The sequence below is a fragment of the Mirounga leonina genome, unplaced genomic scaffold, assembly GCF_011800145.1.
Source record: "Mirounga leonina isolate KUSES-001 unplaced genomic scaffold, KU_Mleo_1.0 Mir_114, whole genome shotgun sequence".
NCBI classification, from domain to species: domain Eukaryota; kingdom Metazoa; phylum Chordata; class Mammalia; order Carnivora; family Phocidae; genus Mirounga; species Mirounga leonina.
The window spans coordinates 20,848,848-20,867,985 of record NW_023270265.1 but is presented as its reverse complement, the minus strand read 5'-3'; the positions used below and the strand labels follow the sequence as shown (position 1 = coordinate 20,867,985).

General features: G+C 43.5%; 1 protein-coding gene across 3 annotated transcripts in view; it reads left to right on the top strand.

Annotated features, from left to right (window-relative positions):
- The window catches only part of MYOF (myoferlin), a 153,238-nt gene that overhangs the window by 84,090 nt on the left and 50,010 nt on the right, over positions 1-19,138 (top strand). For all 3 annotated transcript variants that reach the window (XM_035025232.1, XM_035025241.1, XM_035025221.1), the window contains exons 20-26: positions 5,253-5,430; positions 6,869-6,993; positions 9,176-9,282; positions 11,622-11,814; positions 13,013-13,168; positions 16,381-16,512; positions 18,649-18,812. In XM_035025232.1, the coding sequence (XP_034881123.1) occupies positions 5,253-5,430; positions 6,869-6,993; positions 9,176-9,282; positions 11,622-11,814; positions 13,013-13,168; positions 16,381-16,512; positions 18,649-18,812 (1,055 nt within the window). The remainder of the gene's footprint in view (positions 1-5,252; positions 5,431-6,868; positions 6,994-9,175; positions 9,283-11,621; positions 11,815-13,012; positions 13,169-16,380; positions 16,513-18,648; positions 18,813-19,138) is intronic.

Genomic DNA, 19,138 nt, shown 5'->3' with positions numbered 1-19,138 from the left:
GAGCCGTCAGCCTAGAAGGTTGATCCTGACCCTTTTCCCGTTTCCAGAGATCCCGTGTTCCGGGTCATAGGCAAGTAATGAAACTTCCAGTAGAGCTGAAGAGGGCAACTTCCTTGCTGTAAGATAATAGTACTAGTATTTGCTCTTTGACCCTGGTTCCTGACACTGAGCTCCTAAATCTCTTGGGATTTCCTGGGTAGTAGGAGAGTCCTTTGTTCTAATGAGGTGACTCATGGGCTCTTAGATGGAGGCTGTTCTTGAAAAAGACCAAGCCATGATTAGAAGCTTGGAACTTTCTGCCCCACCTCCCGTTCTCAAGAGAGGGGCTAGAAATTGAGTTAATGATCAGTCATACTTATGTGATGAAGCCACAATAGAAATCCCAAAAATACAGGATTCAGAGAGCTTCTGGGTTGGTGAACACATACAGGTGTTGGGAGAGTATTGTGCGTGAGACCTTCTTGTCCCTTCCACATACCGTGCCCAACACAGCTCTTCCGTCTGGATATCCATCTGTAACCTTTATCATAGCCTCTTCTTATGAACTGGTAAACAGTAAGTAAACTGTCTTCCTGAGTTTTGTGAGCTGCTCTAGCAAGTTAATCGAACCTGAGGAGGAAGTCATGGGAACCTCCAATTTATAGCCGACAGCTCAGAACCAGGACTTTCGATTGGCATCTAAAGTGGGGGAGGGGCAGTCTTGTGGGACTGAGCCCTTAATGTGTCTCCAGGTAGATAGTGTCGGAATTAAGTTGTAGGACACCCAACTGGTGTCGCAGAATTGCTTGGTGTGGGAAAATGCCCCACACGTCTGTGTCAAAAGTGTTGAGAGTGTGGTAGTCCTCTGAGAGTAAAGGAGGAACACAGGAGGGAGAGTGAATTTTTCCAACTCTGTTGCCAAAGAGCCCTGAGCTGCCCCATCTCCTTAGAACCAAACCTGGCCTCTTGCTCCAGTCAAGGGACCCTTCCAAGAGATGCAGTGGGGCTCAAACTGCCACTTCCCTAAGGAATCAGGCAGGTAGAAGATCAAGTGTTGCCTATCCAGACACCTGCTGGCTTCTGGAACCTCAGTGTGGCCACTGAAGGACCCCATTGATTTGTCTCCACCATCTGGGATCTGTTTCTAGACCACATCCTTCCTATTCCTTCCCAATCTTTTTGCGTGGGACCCCACATACTTTGGGAGCATTTTATGAATATGCTTTCTGTCTTCTATTCAATTAGAACCTCCTTGAGTTCTCCCATTAGTCTGGCCTACAGAAGTGCTTAATATATATTTGCTTGAAATAGCACATCCAGATTCTTCAGCCATCTCCACCACTGGTCAGCCATCCTTAGTAAACAGAACGAAAAGGTGGCAAGTTCGGCAGTTTTCTTTGGCACAGTCTCCTTGCCACTGACCCTTAATGTCCCATGCCTAGTGGTCCCACAGCCACTTTTTAGAGCTGTTAACTTGTTACCCCTTCTCAGTATTCTGGTTGACAAAAATGACCCCCTTCCCCAAATTTACTCCTGAAACTCTACACTATACCACCTCCATCTACAATATGCACTGGTCTTTGATGATTAGAAAGAGAGCCCCAAGGCCCTGCAGAGTCAAAGAAACATCCATCAGTGTTCAATAGATTATAATTTACATTCTTGAACTTTCCCTGTTATGAGCAGTTTTGCCCCAAAGCTACTCAGGGAGCCAAAGCTGAGGCTCCAGACTTCTCTAAACTATGTTGATTGTTCCTTCTTCTCTCTACCTCTTTGAGCCCAGAAGGCCGGGTGGGGGGAGGGGCAGTGGGAAAGGGCTGAGGGAAGGCTGGAATTCTCAGCTGCACTAGTCGAGAGCCTGGCTTTGAGGCACGTGAGCAGATAGTAGATCACCTGCCCCTTGTGGAGTTTGGACCTGCAAAATGGTCCGAGGAGCAGCTCCATCTTGAGCAGCTTGCTCACAGTGTGCACCGATCTGTTGGTGATGGTCAGAACCCAAATTATTGTCTTACAGCTCAAACTCTCCAGGGTGAGGGTCCTATCAGGGCTTCTGCAGGTGACCGCAAGCTATGCTCAGGAAAATCCAGGGAGATCTAATGGAATCATGGCCACATAGAGGTGTGCAAGGCAGAGCCAGCCCAGCCAGAAGTGGCATCCCCACCCCTTCCAGAACCTCCCCAGGCACCTTCTCTCTTCTCTGCAACCCCTGCATTAGCAGATGGCTCCAGCTTCAATGCTCATCATCGTTTCTGGGCCCTGACTTAAGCCCCAAATTATGTTTCTTATTTTTGCTCTTTCCCTTCTCTTATATCATCCCAGATGGTCTACAAAGAAGAAGCTATGCTGTATCTTTAAGTTCTGACTAATACAAATAACTTCCTACTTTCTAATTTCACCAAACCCAGACTTCTCATAGCATTCCTGAACCATGGATAGTTCTGGAGGATTAGGCCTACTACTTAGTGTGTAGTTAAGGGGACTCCTGACAAGTGACAAAAGTCTCTGACACCCTTTCTACAAAAGTGACAGTGCACTAATGAAGGGATGTTTTTGAGTTCACAGTGCTAGGCAGAGCCTCTGGGATGTGGGGCCCAGCTGTAAGTATATTTTAAAGCCCCTCAGGTGATTCAATATGCAGCTAAGGTTTCAAACCAATGTTTTGGAAAGACTTTAAAAAAAGATTGAGATGCAGAGGGATTTCTGATGAAATCCTGTTGAAGGTTTCCATTATACCGTGTCAAAAATTCCTTTAACTAAAATGGAGTTGTTGTAATAGGGGAACGTCCTGGGGATCTTCAAGACCACAAACTACAGTCACTATCAGATGTTCTTAAAACAGTCCTCAAGAAGTTAAAAATAGAATTACCATGTGATCCAGAAATCCACTGCTGTGAATATACCCGAAAGAATTGAAAGCAGGGACTCAAATGGGAATTTGTACACCCATGTTCATAGCAGCATTCTTCACAGTAACCAAAAGGTAGAAGCAATCCATGGATAGCAGTCCATCGATAGATGAATGGATAAACCAAGGTAAGAAGTACATGCGGCTAAATTGATTACACAAGGGCCATGGACAGATAGTGGCTCTGATGTCTTGGCAGCCTCTTTAAGCAAACCAGAACGTAAGCCTATAAATGCCTCAAGGTTAAGAAATCAAAACCAGGGGCACCTGGGTGGCTCAGTTGGTTAAGCGTCTGCCTTCTGCTCAGGTCATGATCCTGGAGTCCCGGGATCGAGTCCCGCATCGGGCTCCCTGCTCAGCGGGGAGCCTGCTTCTCCCTCTCCCTCTAACCCTCCCCCTCCCCCCGCTTGTGCTCTCTCTCTCTCAAATAAATAAAATCTTTAAAAAAAAATCTTAAAAATTTTAATACACCTCAGTTTATCTTTCGGCAGTATGATGCAGAATTATTCCATCTTAAAGAGGAAGGAAACTGACACAGGCTGCAGCATGACTAAACGTTGAAGACATTACACTAAGTAAAATAAGGCAGCCACAAAAGGACAAGTATTGTTTGATTCCACTTACATGAGATACCCAGAGGAGTCAAACTCATAGAAACAGAGAGTAGGTGGGAATGGGGAGTTGGGGTTGAATGGATGCAAGGTTTCAATTTTGTAAGATAGAACGACTTCTGTGGATGGGTGGTGGGGATGGTTACACAGTGTGAATGTCCCTCATGCCACCAAAATGGACACTGATGGTGAATTTTATGTTATGTGTGTTTTACCACAATTTAAGAAGTTTTTGAAACTATTGGCTAAGTACTTCTGTAAATGCAAGAACACATTCTTATACAAGGCAGAAGACCTACCCATGGTAGTGATTCATTGACTAGAATAAAGGCCATGGTATGAATGAATAACAAAAGAAAGGAAAATCAGTTAATAAATATCCTACAGGGATCAAGTAATTTTTGTTAGCTTCCTAGAGGTGAAAAGTGTCATTACTTTGCTACTTAGAGTATGGGATACAAATTGGTAGCAAGGTAGGAATGCATAAAAGCAAATCCAACAACAGAAAAAGTCATCATATGCCAAAGTTTGATAGCAGCGTGGTCTCCAGATCTCAGATGGAAGGACTACGGATCTGGGAGTTCCTTCCCTAAGGGTTTCCAAACTAAACTTGTCATGGTAAGAATTTGTCAAACAATTTGAGTATTATCACTCATGGCTCTCCATGAGTTCTCTAGGGAAGCATGTAGCCAATGTGGCTACACTACAGGAACTATTACATAGTCTCACACCCAAGCTGGGCAAGTGTCTACAGAGACTGGGCACCAACAGGGATCTGGAAAGGCTCTAGATGTGGACAATATTAAGTGGCAGAATGCCTAGGACATAATGCAATACAGCAATTTAAACCATTGCATGGCTCTGTTTGACTAAAGAAGGCAAGGTACCCAAAGATCAGTGGGGATATGATCCACAAAGAATGAGAGATGCCATCTGAGCAAGGATTCGGGGAAGGAAGTAGATTCAAGAGACTTTATGTGCCCAGATGAAGGAAGGCCTGAAGGGCTCATGGTCGTGTCTGCTAGGCTGAAATATCCTCAGTGTGGTCATTGTTGGCCCTCTGTTCGGCTCCCTCGCATACACATACACTCAGTAAGCCAGTAGTTCTTTTAAAAAGAAAGAAAGGAAAAAAACAATGTTTGATTTCTATTTTAGAAAACAGAAAAATAAGTTCACCTAAATTCACTTATTTTTAAAATCTTACATTAAAAATCTTTATTGTTAAAAAAAATCTTTGTTTTTGATTAGAAAATTAATACTTAATAATTCAAACAATTAAAAAGGTAAAAAGTGAGCTTAGCCATAATCGCTCTACCTTCCCCAACGTAACTGTTAACAATTTTATTTCTATTCTTCCAGACTTACTTCATGCATATGCCAGTATTAAAATATATATTCAATGGGTTCACCTAACAGTGTCTTTTTTCCATGTTTGCACATATGGATCTACCTGTCTTTTTATTAACTTTATTCCGTTATATGAATGTAACATAATTTGTTTAACCGGTGACTTATTGATAGACATTTGTATTGTTTTCATTTTTTTCTCTTTCAGTCAGCACTGCAGTGAACATCCTGGTACTTCTATCTTTGCCCACTTGAATGAGTACAAGAGAAACTGCTAGATTTAAGAACATTTTCTACTGGCATTTAATTCAACACTAATTATTAGGTTTAAAATACACCTGCTAGAAACCCACATATAAATAAGAGCAGAACAAGTTTCACTGAGTCTCATGTCTGCTCATACTTTATAGAAATACCAACGAAGACGGAAGTATAGCCTGTCTGCAGTGTTCCATTCAGCCACCATGTTGCAAGATGTTGGCGAGGCCATTCAGTTTGAAGTCAGCATTGGGAACTATGGCAACAAGTTTGACACAACTTGTAAGCCTTTGGCATCAACCACTCAATACAGCCGTGCCGTATTTGATGGTAAGACTCACTCTGACCATCTCTCCTTACATGTTTACTAGAGTGGGTGCACCACAGGACAAGAAGCACCCAGCATATTCTCCCTTTGGCAGCCATTACGTTCAGCATATGCTTTGTGGGAAGAAAAGGTTGAATGGGAAAGAGAGGTGTCTGGAGTTTAAGCACCTTCAAGATGGGTCAAACCCAGAAAGTCACAGGCTCTTTGCCAGGGTCTGAACCCTAGTTCCCCCTCCCATGTCCAACTTTCACACTGGCTCTGCTTTGTAAAATCACAAGATGGCGACTTGCTGAACTCAGAGCTCCGCCAAATCAGCTCCAGCTCTGCCCAACTCCATCCAACCAAGCCCCAAACTACTCTTAGATAGAGTAGTTGAAGTGGACGGGACTCTGGCTCAGGCCCTGGAAAAGCCGGCTTCTGGTCTTCATTCTGTGACTCACCAGCACTGTGACCTTAGCCATATCACTTAATTGTAACCTTCAGTTTCAGCCTCTTCTCTGAAGTTGCTGTGAGGAGTGAATAGCTGTATTTGAACGAAGGTGGATGAGAAACAGTCCCTGCTTTTAAGGAATTTACATTCTAATGCATAAAATAAGTCATAATAGAAAGCAGAGTATGAGAATTCTCTAGTGAAGGTTATCAACAAATGGTTGTGTTTTTTTTAAGATTTTATTTATTTATTTGACAGAGAGAGACACAGTGAGAGAGGGAACAGAAGCAGGGGAAGTGGGAGAGGGAGAAGCAGGCTTCCGGCTGAGCAGGGAGCCCGATGCAGGGCTCGATCCCAGGACCCTAGGATCATGACCTGAGCGGAAGGCAGATGCTTAATGACTGAGCCACCCAGGTGCCCCCAACAAATGGCTTAAAAGTATACAGAAAGGAGAAAGAAATTCCAACCAAATGTTCCAATGGTATTGCCATAGTTTTTAACTAAATTCTGTACAAGCAGAGTTAAAAATATAAAATGTGCTAGAAAATGTTGGCTGATGATTTTTAACCATCGTAAGGCTCTAAGTAATACCAAACCCCATGTATCCAGCTAAGGCTTTAGAAAACAGCAAATTCTCTCTCTCTTTTTTTTTTTTTTTTTTTGCCCCAATTCCAACAAAAATATTTATTTAGAATAGCAGGTGCAGACACATACAATCTAACCTCCTGTGCCATGTATTTTCTGCCACCAGGTTACATAATCATCAATGATGTTCAGACATCTGATCCTGAACCACTACAAGATCCTAAAATTGTTGTGTTCAGTTTACTAGGGTATTTTAGAGAGATTTTCAAAACAACTATCCCTCAGTTCCTTCAAATAAAACTTAAAAAACAGACCATCCCAAACCATTTCACGTACCGATCGATCAGTAGACCTGTTTGCACATCTCTTAGTAAACATGTTGTTTAAGTGTCCAGTGTTCATTGACTCTCAATGTTCTACACCAGGGAACTACTATTATTACTTGCCTTGGGCCCACACAAAGCCAGTTGTTACCCTGACTTCATACTGGGAGGACATTAGTCATCGCCTGGATGCGGTGAACATTCTCCTAGCCATGGCAGAACGGCTGGTAAGTTTATCTTTTCTACATTTCCTTTCCACCAAACAGTAAATTCTATGTTAGTTTTAGGCTAGACCCCTCTAACACAAGACCTCAGAATATAGTGATAAGCAAGATAAAAGCTATTTTGTAACAGTTGAGGTAGGTGTTCCAAGCCTGCTATGGAGGTTCGGTGGTACTGGGGACCCAGACTCCTTCCGCCTTGTTGCTCTGCCACCACTAAGGGGTTGTCGCTGTCTGCGTGGTGGAGGCGGCTCACCACTTCCAGCCTGAGGGAAGGGGAATGGGGAAGTAGATGACCCGGGCCTTTCCCTTGAAGGGAAAGACCCAGAAGTCACACACTTGACTTCTACTCATTCTCCATTGGCTAGAATCCAGTCACACAACCACATCCTACTTTAAGGGAATTGGGAAATGCAGTCTTATGCTTGGGTTGACAGATGGCCAGATAAAAGCCCTCTTACTGAGGAAGGTGAGGGTGGATATTAAAGTAGGACAACCCACAGTTTCTGCCACAATGAGGTGTGGTATGGAGAAGGGTTCATTCCAATAGAAACATGCAGCCCTTAGAACTTTACCGTTAAAGGAGTAAAAATCTCCTCTGTGGGAAGAGGTGGGCTCAGAGGAACCAGAGCCTGACATTTTATACTTTTTGTAAACTAGAGGACCTTGTTTGGAGGTTGGGGGTCCTCTCTGGTAGAAACTGCATAGATGGGGTATCTGTAATTTTCCATCTAGTTGACATTGATGAGGAGAAGGGGCACATGGTTGGGATATTTCTAAGTCAAAGATTCTAAATTACTTCTATCAGGTACTGATAAAAATCCATCTGTTATTAGTGTTTTGATTTCCAAATTACCTTAGTATTAATTTTTTCTAAGATCTAACCTCTGTCAGGGCAGGACCAATATGTGTGGGGGTCCTGGAATACCTGATCTAAGAGTCCATAGCAAAATCTAAAAATACTGTTTTGTGTTATAAAGACAATATTGAAGGAGAATTGTAGGTTTAAGTCAACTTAAGCCTAATTGTTCACATAATAAAGCTGCAACTGATATGCAGTCTAGTTGTGGTGTTAACTTCCAGTCCTCTGTTTTGAGGGAATTAGTAAGGAATTGATCACCCCTCTCTTCTGATTATGTTTTGGGTGTTCTTCAGCCTTGTTCATCAACACTGAGCATGCTGTCCATATTCCATGCTAATCTGGACGGGATGGTGGTTTCCCAGGATCAGGACTTTTGATAATCACGGAGGGCCCTCTCTCCATCTGTCTGTCAGCAGATGCTCGAAGTGACACAACAGGCAGTGTATTCCGGGCTCAGCTTGTACTTACCTGCCCCAGCCCAAATCGCTGCTTTCTGAAGGAATTCTATTTCCTTTTAGTAGAATAGCATGTAAGAACCGACATCTGGGTATTAGGATACTCACTATTATTTAGACATGCTTTAGACAAGGCATTGCTTCAAGGCTTTCTCAGTGGACAGGCTTACACACGAGCACGCACACACACATTATTCACATGTCAATTTATTTCTAGATCTCTCAATATATGAAAACAATGAATTTGTAAGGATAATTCCAATTCCATTCTAATATCACAGGTTTATTCTAGTCTTCCCGATTTCTGTAGTTATACCTCCTTTCTCCAACAGTGAGAAATTTCATTTGCTCATTTGTTAAATCCTAAAATCCATAGATAAACCACTGCAAAAAAACCCAAACCAATTTAGAGTTTGATATGTTCATGGTTCTTTCCTTTCTTTAAACTGAGAGTATATCATCAAAATATTGTGTTCCAAAGTTATTTGGGTTAGTTTGGTGGAGTTATGTTATTCATCTGTAATATAGGTCATTTGTTTCTTTTATATTCCATGTTGGGGTTTCTTCCCCCATCTTTGTTGGTTTTATTTTATTTCCTTTTTGAATACATAAAATATTTACATGGTTTCAAAGGTCAAAGGTATAGGAGAGATTGTCCTGTTACTTGTACATGTCAGCATTGATTGCATTTTGAAGACAAGTAAATAGTGCTAAGCTGTGGTGAGCATTTTTAAATGTAAAAAGCTAAATGCTCTGGTTTTTCTGTTAAGTCTTTTGTGCATTTTTTTCTTAAAGATAAACGTTAAACCTTTTCTGAGTTTAAGGGCATGATGCACAATGACCAGTTATTTCCTCTTTCCAAACTCTCCAGCAATTGAACCTAGAGGCTCTGAAATCAGGGGTGCAAGGTAAAGGTCCTGCAAGCCAGCTGGCTGAAATATGGTTGAAGCTGATCGATGAAGTTATAGAAGATACAAGGTACAGTGATCTTGTTCCTATCTCAGAATTCCCAGTCATGCTTTCCTCCCTAAACCTGTGAGACGAAAAGAGCCTCTAGAATTGTTTCCAGTGTTTGCCTAAAAAATGAATTGTTAGTCAAGATTCTCAAAAGGCCCTAGTCACTGGGAGGAGTCTCTGAATCACCACCAGGAAAAGCTCCACTTTCGGATTCCATGCCAATTCTAAAGCAGCCTTGGGAGGCCAAGGCCCCTCCAGGAAGCACATCCCAGGGCAGCCTCAGGCAAGGGGTGGGAAGAAGGAAGGAGGGAACAGGCCTAGGCCTGACTCCCTCCCATCAATCTTTGTGTGCCCACTGCCAGGAGAAAGGGGACTCCTGGCTCCCACAGAGAATGGGGCCTCAGGGTGGAGCATTGACCTCGCCATTCAGAATAACATTCCTAATTCACAAACACATTTTTAGAAACAGCCTTTTTGCTTGCCTTTTTACTGAATGCCTATTGAACTCTGGCTAAGACTCCCTTCACAAAGCCAGTAGATTTGACTGGAGCCAGAGAAACTTTTATAACTGTGCCTTGGGGAACAGCTCAGATCTCTGGGCATTTGGGTATCAAAGGGGGAAGTGATTCATCCCAAACTCATTTTACATATTGACTAATGGTGCAGTGGACAGGGAAGTTAAAAAGAAAAGCGTATTGAAAACTTGTAAGCGGCAAAAACCAGGGATGGTTACACCCACCCGCCCTCCGCCAATGCCCTCAGTCTCCCTATCTTCTTGTGCCTTCTAGTGGTTTAGCTAGGTCATTGACACACAGCTGAGATCAGAGCTCGGCTGGGCTCTAGTTTGAATTCAGAAGGTTTAAATCTGGGTCTTAAGAGGTCATCTCTCCCAGTCTCCTTATTTTAGGGGTGAGGAAGCAGAGGCCCAAGGAGGTGAAATGATGCATCTGATGCCCAGAGTTGGGTTTATCCACACAACTTTTCCTGCTGCATGCTTCACACAGGCAAACGTCTCTTTATTGAAGGTCTCATGTGTGACTTTGGAGCTAGCAGCTTCCATATGCATTTTTGCCTCAAGGAATCATTCCAGGAACTTAACCTTTCCAGTGCATTACCATAAGTACTAAGGCAACCAAACATTTGGTAATACCTTCTTGTAGAAAATTCTGTGAATTTTAGGGTTTGCTGAGCAAAACACAGAACTATCTATTTACACAGTTTTTGAACCAAATGGATGTGAACTGTTTTTGAAGAATCAAATGGAATCTTTTTAACTTGATGCAACAGGAAATTTGTGTTTAAAAGAAGTCATGCTAGGATTTCCTTCATTTAAGAAGCTAGGGGACATTCGAATCAATGGAATTTCTAGGTAGAAACAACGTGAGTAGAACTTCCTGGAATTGGTGACACGCTCACCCGGTGGCCCCACCAGCTACCGTAGTGAGAGGAAGACTGCAGAAGGCGGTGCATGCTGGCCCCAGCTCAGCGGTTCTAGACTTCTCATTTTAATGAGAGCTTTGCCTCCACAAGTGGTTCTTAACCTTTTGGGAACTAATGGGCCCCTTTGAATATCTAATGAGACTCTGATAGTGAGGAAGACCAAGCTTGATGAGGATGGCAACGTCATTCAGACTTTACTGTGCGGTTGGCATTGTTCTAAATGCTCTCCATGTATGAATTCATTTATTTCTCCAGCAACCCTGAAAGATAGATGCTGTTTTCCCACATTTGAAGATAGGAAAACAAGAGATTAAGTAACTGCTCAGGACCACAGAACTAGTAAATGGCGGAGCCAGGATTTGTACCCAGATGGTCGCCTCCAAAGCATGGGGTCTTTATCATACATCGCACTGCCTGCCAACACAGACATAGACTTTTCAAATAAGTTCCAGGGGTTTGCAGACCTCCTGAGCCCCTCCGCCCCCCTCCACGGACTGCCTAGGGGTGGATGGTCCTCAAGAACCCTTCTGCTAAGTGCTCTGTAATCTGCCTTCCCCTCCTTCATCTTGGGGCATCTGTACACTGGCTGTAAGAAGCAAAAGAAAGGCGGACCTGTTCCTCCCAAACGCTGCAGCTGTTTTTCCATCTTCTCTCCAGCAACTCCACGGGCCTGGAGTCAAACCCAAGAAATTGCTTTGGAATTTTAATCCCCCCGCATTCCTCGTGAGAGTTAGGAGAGTCTGTCGGGCAGGTCTGCCCTGCCAGCACCACGTACACTCAACTTCAGCTTAAACCACCTGCTGATGCCATCAGGAAACCGGTGTGGCTTGCAAGATGGAAGTCAAACAAATGAATCCGACAGCTTGAAGCCCAGAAGGCTATTCTGCGGATTATCTGTTTCTTTCCTTTTCTTTCTTTAGGTACACGTTGCCTCTTACGGAAGGAAAAGCTAATGTCACAGTTCTTGACAATCAGATCCAAAAGCTGCGGTCCCGATCTCTCTCCCAGATCCACGAGGCAGCTGTGAGGATGAGGTCTGAGGCTACAGAGGTGAAGTCTACACTGGCAGAAATTGAGGACTGGCTTGAGAAATTACTGCAACTGACTGAAGAGGTAGGACTTTTAAACTACTCAGAGGTCACTTGATATGGAAGACGGATTCTGTGGAATGGCACCACAGCTAGAGAAGGTGGTTGGAGAATCTGGTGTATTATCTTGGATATTGAGCAGATCTGACAGATGGTGCAACCAAGGAGTTACTGGGCTGGGATGCTAGTGGGTAATGGGCTGAGCATCACTGAAGTGAGGACAGGAGAAGAATTTTGAGTTGGTGGTCCTGGAAAGGTCTTCAAAGTAGGTAAGTCATTATCATTATCATGATACAATCCGAGACTACCTCAAGTGGAGGGATTAAGTCGCAAACCTGTGTGGCACAGAGGATGCAAGTGCTGTCTTTGCTTGGGATTGAGAAGACTTTTTTGTGAATCCTGGACCTACCATATGTAAACTTGGGCAACCTCTCTAAGCTTCAGTTTCCCCATATATAAAATGGAGATCATGGTAGTACTCACTTCACAGCACTGTATTGTGAAGATTCAAGAAGATGAATCACAGTGCGGGGCACACAGTGGTGCTGGATGAATGTTGGCTGCCGTTAAGCTCTGGGAACTGGAAAACCAAGAGAGTAGGAGCCCCCTCCTACTGAGCTTCAGAGATTCGTGTGGAGGGGTATCGTAATATAGTTGTGGATAGAAATACATTTGCAAAAACATGGGATTAGAAGTAATTTTTATTTTCTGCTGTCTATGCTTTGGTACTTTCAAAGTTTCCTATGGTGAACTTTTATCACCCTTATAATCAGAAAAAAAAAAAGAGGTTTTAAAAAAACTAAATGAATATCTCAGATTTGGCAAACACTGGATTGTCAGCTGGAGATGCTTTGTCTATGTCCTATGACACGTATGAAATCCGTAACCCCTGACTGCTGTTGAGGGCTTTCTTCAAATGATGGGTGAGAGAAGAGGGGGTATTTCCTAGAGTAGCTCTCGGAGCCGTGTAGGTCAGGCTTTGGGCAGGTGAAGCTCCCCCTCTGCTTCACCCCATCCCTTCTGGCCAGCCGCGGTCTGCTGCCCAGTCCAGCAGGCTCAGTGTGGTCCCAGGACATGGGCAACTCGGGGATTCAGACAGATCCTTAACCACAGAGTTTCTTTGCTAAGGGGAGCCCTGAGGAGCCAGCCTGCAGTGTGTCCAGTCCCTCTGTGTGTAGACTAACTCCAGCTTTGCTCCCTTTTCCATCCACCCACATGACCAGCCGCAGAACAGTATGCCTGACATTATCATCTGGATGATCCGGGGAGAGAAAAGACTGGCCTATGCACGCATTCCTGCACATCAGGTTTTATACTCCACCAGTGGTGAGAATGCATCTGGGAAATACTGCGGGAAAACCCAGACCATCTTGCTGAAGGTACGGCTTCATCCCCGTGTAATGTGAACTGCTTAAATGCAAAACCCGCCTTCCCGAGAAGGGGCTGCTTTATTTGCTGATTATTGAATGACTAGGACGATCGTGATCGATTCCAACCCATTTTCTGGCACCTTCCCCTAGGGTGGTAGTTCCCAGAGAGCGGTCTGGAGTCTGCTAGCGTTCAGGACACAAGGACACTTCCGCAGAGATCTCGGTGACACTAATATTAACGTGACATTGTGAATGCTGTGCTTTCTGGCTTGAATTTTCCTCTTATTTCTAATGTCTCATGCTAAGCAATGCCTCCTTCCCTTGCCTTCTAGAGAGTGTTCGGGAAGTAGAAAAAAAAGGAGAAAGTAACAATAGTCCATGCAGTCTATGCCCTGACCAAATAGGTCCTCAGATTGAAAACTTCTGAGAATTTGCTGCTTTAGGGCAGTTGGTTCTGAACATTTTTAGAGTCATGGGCTCCTTTAAGAACCCGATGGAAGCTACCAGCCCTCTCTTCCAGAAGAATGCACATCTCACATGCATCCAAAGTTTAACACAGGATTCAGGAGCTTCATAGACCCCCATAAGCCCATCCCAGGACCCCGCATTAAACACTGCTCTCTGTGTGCTTATGGAGAACCAAGGCAGGGCCTGGGGCCGAAAACCAAGAAATCAAAATAGTCCCAGCTGCATTTGACATCCCTGTCCCTGGCCAACCCCAGCCCAGTTCTTTGGATTTGGGGGGAAAGAAATAGAAATCAAGAAGAGAAAAAGCAGTCAGGGGCGAGTGTTCTTTTAAAACCAGGAGATATCTGCTAACTTTTAATAAGTGTACTCATTGTTCTTTAATCAGGAAAGTGAAAATAGAAATTATCTTCCTTCAAGTATCTCTTGGTGGAACAAATTTTACTTCAGATAGAACCACAATTACAATTGTGTTGGTCAGCAGTCGGTGGAAGCAAACTGATTAATAAATAAAATTTTGCAGTGGGTAGGAGAGGAGACAACATGGTATTCTCCGTGTTAGGTTTTAGAACTCAGGGGATAAACAGCAAAATGCTTTCAAGACAATGTTGTGTGTATTTATTGATTGTGTTAACACTCATTATCCTGTTTAGGGAGACATTTAATTCATTGGGGTTTTTTGCTGGTCTTGGGACCCCTTTACACTCAAAAAAATTATTGAAGACCCCAGAGAGCTTTTGTTATATGGGTTACAGCTATCAATATTTACTATAATAGAAATTTAAGTGAAAATTTTAAAAAGTATTTATTTTAAAATAACAATAATTAAACCCATTACATGTTAACATAAATTATGTATTTTTAATAAAATATAACTGTATTCTCTTTACAAAATTAAAAGAGTGTTTTACATTTTTGCAAACCTCTTTAATGCCTGGCTTCACAGAAATTAACTGGATTCTCATATCTGCTTCCACATTTAATCTGATAGAATAAGTTGTTTGGTTAAAGTATATGAAGAGAGGGGCACCTGGGTGGCTCAGTCAGTTAAGCATCTGCCTTCAGCTCGGGTCATGAGCCCAGGGTCCTGGGATTGAGCCCCAAGTTGGGCTGGCTCCCTGCTCAGTGGGGAGCCTGCTTCTTCCTCTCCCTCTGCCCTACCCCCCTATTCATGCTTTCTCTCTTGCTCTGCTCTCTCAATTAAATAAAATCTTAGGGCGCCTGGGTGGCTCAGTTGGTTAAGCGACTGCCTTCAGCTCAGGTCATGAGCCCAGGGTCCTAGGATCGAACTACATTGCTCAGCCAGGAGCCTGCTTCTCCCTCTCCCTCTCTCTCTGCCTGCCGTTTCCCCCTGCTTGTTCTCTCTCTCTCTCTCTGTCAAATAAATAAATAAAATCTTTTTTAAAAATTCTAGAAAAAGGGAGAAGTATATGAAGAGAATTGGGCCTCACATAGATATGCAATTGGAAAAGGGAAGAGTATTTTAATACCCTTTTCAGATAATGTGGATACACATTTTTGGTGTAACACCAGACTCAAGTAGTAGCTCCTAAAAGGTGATTTGCAGTATGGAATTTGAAACCGTATCAGTGAACTTTTCATTCTCGGCTGCATAGAAATCCACTGGTTTATCTTGTACTTTGAATGGTTCTGTTATCCATGCGTGATTTTGTAACATTTAGCATTGATCATTTAGAAAATCGCAGTTCATTGAGTTATGCAAATCTTCCTAATATTGACACATTTCATCTTACAATGTTGAAAGAAAATCACTTTCATTAATATCATTCATCAGAAAAGTCTTTATGTATCATGATGCTATCAAGCTTACCGTGACAGATACAAGTTTTCCAAAATTCTCATTTTTACTTGGAAGCCTGAATTTTATCATTGGCAACAGAATACAGTCAGTTATTGTCCTTGAAGTGACAGGCTAACTTTGTTTATGTTCAAGGAAACATCTGCCCCATACTCAAGTCTGAATAACCATATTTGTCTGTCAAATGTTTCAAGTCAAAGAGATTTCCATTAAAAAAAAAAAAAGGTTAATTCAGTTCACATTTCAAGCAATTGCACAAGAGCTTTTTCTCAAGATATACATTAATATGCAGCAGAAGTGATTTGTGTGTGCTTTCCATTTTATTACACAAAATATTAAAAAGATGTACTCATGGGGGTGCCTGGCTGGCTCAGTCCATAGAGCGGGCGACTCTTGATCTCAGAGTCGTGAGTGGAGCCTACTTAAAAAAAAAAAAAAAAAAGTCCTCAAGGATCATGATTTGATAAGATTAGTAATTTTTACCATCTTACTGAGGGAATTCATAAGTAAAACTAGTATTTGTTTTCTTCTCTGAGAGTGAGGAAGAAGACTGTGACCACAGGTTCGGTTGGGTGTTACTGCCCTGATTCGTGCTGCGTGCCCAGAGTCTCGTCCACATGGTTTTACACCATCACTGAACCTATCAATACAGCGAAAAAAACAAGGAACATCTTGGTATTGTTAGGAAAATAGTTTAACTCCATGAACCTCCTGGAAAAGCCTCAAGGACACAAGGGGGTCCGTGGCTCACATTTTGAGAACCGCCGCTTTTGCTGTTATTATAATCTCTGCTGTAGGGCCATTTGGAAATACTTGATGCAAACAAAATTCGACCGGGGAGAGCGATGATTAGATGTTCAGTCTGCCTCGGGCTTGAACGTAATGTCGTAGCCCGTGCAGCTGCCAACATCAGAGCACGTTCTTGTGCATCTCACAGTATCCGCAGGAGAAAACCCACGGACCGAAGGTGCCCGCGGAGCTGCGAGTGAACATCTGGCTGGGCTTGAGTGCTGTTGAGAAGAAGTTCAATAGCTTCGCAGAAGGAACATTCACCGTCTTTGCTGAAATGGTACCTTCAGTAACATCACTGTCTTTTCCTCTTGGTGGTGGGGGGGGGGGCGGTCCTGTTACTTGTCATCCTTAGAGAAAACATTGATCCACTGGCACCCAGCCATCAGCGCCCAGCCATCAGCACTACCTAAAATCTCATCCGAGGGACCTTCACCTGGGGGGACGGGGAAAGATTGACAGGAGGTTTTGTTGTCCACGCTGGGACCCACCAGAGTGACTGACACATAGACAAGCCAGTAATGAGGGCCCTGGGGAGGTGCAGACCTGGAGAGGCGTGCTTGGATGTGGGGGTCTTTGGACCGCAGAAGATGCATTCGTGGAGGGAAAGCCTCCCTAAGTGATTATAAAACTGCATATCCTGTTGAAGATGCTGCCTGCTGGGGCCGCCCCAGAGATTCTGATTGTGTCACTGAGTGAGGGATTAGCAGCAGCAATGATTCCTGTGTGGGTAGACGTGGGGACTCAGTGGACCACTTTGAGAAACAATGAAATACATGGGAGCCACACAAAGCCTTTATGGTACAGACTTGGAAGTGCCATTGAAGATAAATAGAGGGTGGGCTGGAAGCCAAGGGGAAGGCCCTGGATGACGGCTACTTACGTGCGGTCAGCTGGGCAAGGTGGAGTGGGGGCATCAGGGCACATGGAGGAGACGCGCCAGCATTCCTGGAGGGTTTCTTGGCATCGGCCTGCCCTCCAGCTCTGAGGCTAGAGCTAAGCTGGAAGCTAGTACTGAGCAAGGATCCACCAGTCCAGGGTTCCCTTTCATCCTTTCCCATTTCTAGATCCTTCCCTGCATAGCTCAGACTCTAGTTCCAACTCATCTTAAAGAGACAATCCATGCATCTTAGTTGCGTGACTCTAATTTCTTTAGATTCTCACAACCTATGAGTACCAGTAGGGGCACATTAATAACAAAATGGACATTTCACTGGTTCTTGCCTTCCTGCGCCAATACTAGACCTCAGTTCTCTGCAGAACCCCCAGCACCCCCATCCCCTACCACGTTTCTGGAGGTCCCGGAGGTGCTTCACATGTGCAAACAGTCTTGCTGAACTTCTTGCCTAGATTTTACTGTAGCCGTGCTGGCTTCCAAACAGAAGTAGTGGGGATACCCTGCTCTTCTGCTCTGTGTCCTTGTCACTTAGAAACCAAAAGGAGCCATGCACACGCCCCGAAGTCTCACAGCCCCATGTGACAGTAGCTTCTTTAGCTGCTTCCTGGAGCTTATCTCCTTTCAAGGCTCAGCACCCATATCTGAGACAGGTACTGTTGTGTCTGCTTAAACCCAATTTCCCCATCAAACCTCTACTCAAACTTCTTCCTTCTTCAACCTCAAACTCCCCTGTCACTTGCAAATCATCTTTTCAGTGGACTCATCAACAGAAACATGGAAGTTTCAGCTTCTACCCAAACAGGGACACTCACCACTGGCAAATCTCAACCCTTTTGATGGTTGACAGAGTGAAGAGCAGACCATTGTAGATTTATAACTTCTAACTTAGACAGAAATGCCCCATAAACAAGAGTCTGTCTTTGCCACTAAACCTGCTTCAAGAAAGGTCTTGGTCTTCATCCCCACTACATTCCAGAGGGGATGAAGGCACAGAACTTTTAGGCACCAGAAAGGTCAGGCCCTTAAAGGACCTTCCTATGTCAGACAGGTTCTTTGTAGACTGCCTGGGAAATGTACCATCAGTTATAATGTTGATTCTGCAGGGAAATGCGCCCCAAGTTCTAGGCTGTAGACCGTTTACAAATAAACTCTTAGAAGCCTGCACATTCATAAATTGAGGACTTCATGGGTATTTAAAAAATTAGGTTCAGAGAACCATTGGAGCCATTCAAAATAATAATGGAAGCAACTAGTGTGATATACCACTATTTACAAAGCACTTTCAACTGCACATTTGAAAAATTCTGTGGGAACTGGTGGTATTATCCCCAGTGAACAGATGGGAATACTGAGTCTAGAAAGATGTGCTTCACCCAAAGTTGCACAATCAGTAGCTGCTCAAGTTAGGTCCGTGCCTTCTGGGTATAAAGTTTTTTCACTTTCTATCATGGTTTAGCTTAAATGGGTGGCCTTTATTTCCTTCTCTCTGATGGTGTTTCTCTAATTTGTTTTTAACAGTATGAAAACCAAGCTCTTATGTTTGGAAAATGGGGCACTTCTGGATTAGTGGGTCGTCATAAATTTTCTGATGTCACAGGAAAAATAAAGCTCAAGAGGGAATTCTTTTTGCCTCCAAAAGGCTGGGAATGGGAAGGAGACTGGACAGTTGACCCTGAAAGAAGGTAAGTTTTTCCATTTTCTGAGAAAAAAGGATGACAGTGGAGCCTTTCCCTAGAAATTGCTAAATGAGTCTTGTCCATCATCATTCTTGGTAATATTTATGTAACACCCACTGAGCCTAAGTCCATAGAAACTTAAGATATGTCATTGGTGCCCCATAATAAAATGAGGAAATATAAAAAGGTACTAATATTTATTAAGAACTTATTATGCGTGAATGTGTCAAGCAGTGAGCTAAGCACCAGTGTGCTAATCACTTTATTGAATCTGGCCTCTAGCCCAACAGGGTAGGTGGTGTCAAAAATTAGGGAGGGTCTGAGATTTTTAC